The 6,748-nt window shown below is 27.7% G+C and overlaps 1 protein-coding gene across 1 annotated transcript; it reads right to left on the minus strand.

The window, feature by feature from the left end:
• Positions 1-416: 416 nt before the first annotated feature.
• Positions 417-4,118, minus strand: LOC145948410 (uncharacterized). The gene is made up of 3 exons (XM_083058102.1): positions 2,900-4,118; positions 2,555-2,734; positions 417-2,506 (listed from the first exon to the last, which is right to left on the minus strand). The coding sequence occupies exons 1-3, from the start codon at positions 4,116-4,118 to the stop codon at positions 417-419; spliced, it is 3,489 nt and encodes a 1,162-aa protein (XP_082914228.1).
• Positions 4,119-6,748: the final 2,630 nt, after the last annotated feature.

Genomic DNA, 6,748 nt, shown 5'->3' on the forward strand with positions numbered 1-6,748 from the left:
GAGAATCTTTAGGAATAATCAAAAGATGTTTAGTACTTGATGGTAAAAAAGAAGCTTGTAAACGACCTCCAACTCGTAAAAGTCCATTAGAATCAATAAAAGGTGTAAAACGTGTAAGCGGATTTGATTTAGATAAACATTGTCCTTTGGAAAGAATTTTAAAATCTTAATAAAAATGATAATGTTGAACTGATTTAATCGGAAAAATTTTGAAATTTTTAATTCTTGTGTAGAAATTGGAATATTTAATGCAGAATCTGAAATTTTCTTAAATTGTTTGATAACTCGTTTACATATTGCTGTAATTGAAAAGAGTCGAGTTAAATTTGAATATTTATATAACAGATCCCAAGGTTCCAAAGATTTGTCGGTAATAATGGTAGAAACTTGAACTGTTCGTTCTTCCAGATTATCTTTTACAGATACTGTTTGAGTTCTTTTGGCCATGGCCAAGTTGAAGAATTTTTCAAAAGCCAGCAAGGTCCATTCCACCACGTTGAAATGTCAGAAAGTTGATTAGGTGTTAAACCTCTTGTAGCTAAATCAGCTGGATTTTCTTTACCTGGTACAAATCTCCAAATTGCTTGAGGTAATGTTTCTTGTATTAAACAAACTCTATTATGAACAAAATCTTTCCAACGAGAAGGATGATTGTTTATCCAAGTATATGTAATAGAAGAATCTGTCCAAAGGTATATGGGAATATTTTTTAATTCTAAAATATTCAAAACATGAGAAACTAATTTTGTTAATAATACAGCTCCTGATAATTCAAGGCGAGGAATAGTTAGTCTTTTAAGTGGAGCTACTTCAGTTTTTGAAAATATCAAATTAACATGTATATCTTCTTTTGTTGTTTTTATTCGTATATAGACGACACCTGCAATAGCTTGTTGCGATGCGTCACAAAATCCGTGAATTTCAATAATATCTTTTGATTTAAAACCTAACCATCGAGGAAATGATAAAGTTGGCATTTTATGAAGTTCTTCAATAAATTTTGTCCATTTGATAGATATAGATTCAGGTAAAGGATCATCCCAATCGAGCTTTATAGACCAAAGTTCTTGAATGACAATTTTTGCTTTAATAATAACAGGAGAGATTAATCCAAGAGGATCGAACATTTTAGCTATGGTTGATAAAAGTGTTCTTTTTGTAATTTTCTTCATTAAAGATAAATTAATGGTGAAGTGAAAAGTATCTGTTGATGGTTTCCAACTCAAACCAAGAGCATGAATCATTATATCATCTTCAATCTGAATAGATGTTGAAGTGATTTGGTCTTCTAAAGGAATTGATTGAAGAATAACAGGATTATTACTTATCCATTTCTTGAGTGGGAAACCGCCCGCCATGCATAGATTATTTACTTGTTGAACTTTTTCTTGAGCTTGCTGAATTGTATCAGCTCCTCCAAAAATGTCGTCTACATATCGTCCTTTTGTTAAAATAGGAATAGCAAGAGGAAATTTTTGACCTTCGTCAATGACAAGCTGTAACATCGCACGAAGTGCTAAAAAAGGAGCACAAACTAGACCATATGTTACTGTGGTCAATTGATAAGTAACAATATTATTAAATTCATCAATCCATAAAATACGTTGAAAATCCCAGTCTTCTGGATGTACTTTAATTTGTCTGTACATTTTTTCTACATCTGAAGTAAATACATAACAAAATTGCCTAAACCAAATAAGAACATTAAATAAATCTATTTGTAATTTTGCTCCAGTATGAAGTAAATCGTTTAATGAAAATCCTGAAGTTGTATGACTTGATCCGTTGAATACTACTCTTAATTTTGTTGTCAGACTACTTTCTCGAAAAACTCCGTGATGTGGCAAATAATAAACATGTTGAGGTTCTGGATAAGAATTTGGTACAGATTTCATATGTTGAAGTTTTTCATATTCTTTTAAAAATTCTGAATAAGAATGTGCATAGCGAAAATTTGATGCAAATTTCTTGAATAAACTTGTAATCGTACGAATTGCCTTTGTTTGAGAATTTCCTAGTTTTTCAATGGATTCTTTGAATGGTAATTTAACTATGTAGCGACCTTGAGCATCACGTGTATAGGTAGATTTAAAATGATCTTCACATTCTTGATCCTTAGAAGATAAAGAAGAACCTTTTAATAATGGAGTTTCTTCTAATTTCCAAAATTGTTGAAGTAAATCATGAAGTTCTCTATCCAGAGAAACATGATAACTTTGAAGGTTACTTGACGATGAATTTGAATTGAATGGACCGGAAATTATCCATCCAAATTTAGTTAATTGAGCAATTGGAGAATCTTCGTTTCCTTTAATAAGACCTTCTTCGATAATTTGATTGTAAACATCAGATCCTAATATTATATCAATAGATCCAGGTACTCGGAAATCAGGATCTGCTAATTTTAGTCCGTTTAAATGTGACCAATTTGGTGTATTTACTTTCACAGATGGAATTGATGAAGTAAGTTTTGGTAAAATATGTGCAAAAATGTAAATTATTGAATCTTCAAAATTATCGTTATGACATGATTTTAATTTAAAAGAAACTGTACCTCTAGTTCTATTAGATTTTTTACCTCCTATTCCAATTAAAGGAATAGAAGAATGTTTCCGAGGTAATTTTAGTTGTTGTGCTAGTCGTTCAGAAATCAACGAAATTTCAGAACCCTGATCTATTAGAGCTCGAACTTTAACGTTTTCTTCATTTTGTTTTACAATGACTTGAGCTGTTGCTAAAAGGACATATGAAGAAGTAATTTCATGTCATGTTGAATGTAGTACATGGGTTTCAGTTGATTTCGAAGATGTTATAGTAGAATCTTTTAATTTAGCAGTTTCAGAATCTGATTTTGTATTTGATAGTAGGTTAGCTTGATGAATAGACGTATGATGTTTACGCCCACATTTGTGACAACGTTTCAATACTCGACATGTGGATACACGATGTAATCCTAAACAATTGTAACACAACTTGTTTTTAGATATAATTGCCAAACGTTGTTGAACAGTTTTTGAAGTATATTGCGGACAGTTTGATATATAATGATTGGATGAACATATTGTACATGAATTCGTATTATTTAAATTATTATCCTTAATTTTTCCTTGATAATGTGATTTTACTGATTGTTGAGTTTGAGAAGATTTTCCAATTCGCGATTTTTCAAAAGTTTGAAGAGAAAGCATTCTAGTGACTAAAAATTCACTGAATTGATTCCATGATGGAGGTTCTTTAGATGATCCTAAATGGTGTTCCCATGCTTTGACAGATTCTGAATCTAATCGCTGAACCGTAATAAATATTAAAAAATCATCCCACGTTGAAATAGGTCGTTGCAGTGTTTCTAACGTTCGATAAATTTGCATGATATTCGTATATAATTGTTCCATTTCGCTAGCAGATTCTTTCGTCATGCGTTTCAAAGTAATTAAAGAATGTAACGCTGCATTAATTAATAGCCGTTTGTTTTCATAAAATGATATTAAAGAATCCCACGCTTTTTTAAAGTTATCTGCTGTGAGCGAAGTATTTTTTAAAAGATGTGCTGCAGATCCGATGAGACTTGTTTTTAAATATTGCAGTTTCTCAACTGAAGTTATTGTTGGATTTGTTATTACAAGAGAGCTGAATAAATCTTTAAATGATAGCCAATCTGCAGGTGAACCGTTGAATTTTGGAATATCAATTCGAGGCAATCGTGCATGATGAAAAAATGTTGGAATATTTGAAGTTGAATTTTGAGAATTAGACGAATTAGATTCCATTGTTGATGTCTTCTTAGTAATTTCGTTTTCAGTATCAAGAAAAGAATTAATTTTTTCCACTGCCTCGAGGTAACATTCATGTGTCATTGAAAAAAGATTATCCGAAAAATATAAATGATTATGTATGGTTAATCGATCATTGGGACTTAGCTGAGTTATAGATATTCCAATTGCTTCATGAACTAGTGAGAATTTTTCCCAATTTTCTTTAAGGGACGTTAAACGAGCTTGTACTCTTTGAGGTGAAATGTTTGATTCTCCAACTTTAGTAAAATTATCGACAGCATTTGCAATTAAATCCATGAGTGCGAGCTGTTGCTCAATCTTGTTTTGAATGTGACTGATTCTCATTTTTGTCGCTCTTTATATATCCGGCTCGAAGGACCAAAAATTGTATAAATTTAAACCTAAATGAAATCGGAATAACGAATAGAAAATAATTTTGACTTTATTTTAAAAACAACATAATTAAAATTTTAAATATTTATTTTATATAATGTTAATATAATCAAAAGAAGAAAAAAAGTAATTAAATTACTAAAAATAGAACTGAAAAGATTTTAATGAATATAAATTATTAATATTTTGAAACATTTAATAACTATAAATTTTATAATAAAAGAGTAAAATATTATTTTATAATAGATATTGAGTTATTTCTGGAAAAAACCATTCTCTAAGGTTAGAAAAGAATAACCAGAACCTTAGAGAAGAATATTTTACTATGGTTTTTGAATGAAGATTGTTTTATTAAGAAAGAAGAAATTTTTCTGGAATGTTCATCAGATCGATTCTTTAGGCTAGAAAACATACCAAAGCCTAAGAATGAAAATACTCTCTGATCTGAGAACGAAATAATTCTACCAGAAAACTCTTATTATAAAGAAGTATTGAATTTATAAATACTTGATTATTGAAGAATTTTGATATGATCCTTTAATCTGAATGTCGACTGTGAGAGAATGTATTTTTTGAACTCTGTATGTTTGAGATACAGAAATTCAGCTGAATCACTCCAATCTTTTGAAAATAACTCCAATTGCGCTGAATCACTCCAATCTTTTGAATATAACTCCAATCGTTTTTGAGATTTCCTTAATCTTTTGAATCCCTTTGAATATTCAGAAAATATGTCTCTTCGAGAAAAAACAAATAACCGAACAAAACACACCGAATATAATGAACCCAGTCATAATTAAGAAAAGAAAGAATACATAAACTGAATTTGCAACGAATTATAAACATTACTTTAAATTATATAATGCGTATTAATAATTTATAACTATATATTTGAATAAACATTTTGTACATTTTAAACAATATTATTGTGTACTTTATCTGTCTACTTGTGTATATGCATTCTTATTATAATTGATCTCGTCTGTTTTTGTTAACTATTTTGTTGATAGATTTAATTTTTTATCAGCTTTTACCAATTTTTTATTTTGAAAAATTTTGTTTGTTAAATACGCAAGTTTGGATACTCATAAGATTTTCATGTACTTAAGGTATATCTTTTTATCTTTTGTTTAGAAAAGTTTATATGGATACATTTTTTTTTTTTAAATATATTTTCCAGTATATTTTTTTATGATATATAATTATTATATTACAATATATGTTTGTCACTTACCTTGTGTTTACATAAGTGTTGATACTCGTCCAAAATGCATTGTGGGGAACTATAAGTTCTAGATTGCGCCACATAATGAATCCTATTATAATAATATAAACTGTATAATTACACATAAATATGTATAATTATGTATATTTTAAATAATTTTAACACATGGTGTTCCTATAAATTCATGAGCAGCTTATAGTAGTTAAAGAAGAACTAATTTTAAATTAAAAAAGCTTGTTTTCATTGCAGCAAAATTAAAATAAGAAAAATTAAATGTAAAATTTAAATTTTAAAATTTTTTCTTATATATTTATGATTAGCAATTTAACTATTGTTTATTTATATTATTTACAAATTTTTTATATAAATATATATATGTATATATTTTAAAGTAATCAAATTATAATTTAGATATATATACATACCTGAAATACGATAAGGAGTAAACGATTTAACTTTAAATATACCAGGAATAAATATATTATAAATATCGTAAAGAAATTTAATGTCTTGATGACGAGATTCATGTTGAATTTGAACTATGAACAAGTCCATTATCCGGGAATTTGGAAAAGTCTAAAGAAAAACAAGCTTGCATTAAAAATATGCACTAATATATGCAATATTATTTGTTATATCTAAAAAAAACATTTATATTTTATATAATATAATAGTATATAATTTTATAGTATTTATAAATTTACACATACCTAATGTGTAAGTATTTGACATATAAAAAATGTTATTAAAATTATTCAAAAAATAAACTTGCCAGATATTTTAAATTATAATACAAAATTTAAATATACTTATTATCTGTTCTAATGTTTCTTTTTAAATTGTTAAGATATTGTTAAGAAATTGAAAAAAAAAATTATTTAATAATTTTTGGCTATTTCGGCTAATTTCTTCTATTATTTTATTCTTAACGAATAAAAGGGAGACAATTTCAGATCTTTTCATGTTGTCACAACATCAACAGAAAATGTCTTGTAATTAGCGTTTAGAAATTTATAATAATAATATAATATAATATAATAACCTTGTCGAGGATATACATTTCGAGGAATATAATGAAACCCTCGTTTAACCACCAGTGAGTACAACAAGACGGACTGAAGAGCTCACCGAATCATTGATATACTATATCATGAGCTATTGTGCGCATTACTATATTTTTAAACGCAGCAGGATGTATTTCTTCATTGTGAATAACATATGTTTCACTGAAAATTGTATACAATAGGATTGTCAATATATTTTTTGTTATAAGCTTGCATTAATGAATTAATTACACTTTGATAAACAAAAGAAATTTAATTTTTTATAACAATGTATTTTTATGTATTATGTTAAT

The sequence above is a fragment of the Prenolepis imparis genome, unplaced genomic scaffold, assembly GCF_030444845.1.
Source record: "Prenolepis imparis isolate NDT839.2.m4 unplaced genomic scaffold, iyPreImpa1.0 SCAF_376, whole genome shotgun sequence".
NCBI classification, from domain to species: domain Eukaryota; kingdom Metazoa; phylum Arthropoda; class Insecta; order Hymenoptera; family Formicidae; genus Prenolepis; species Prenolepis imparis.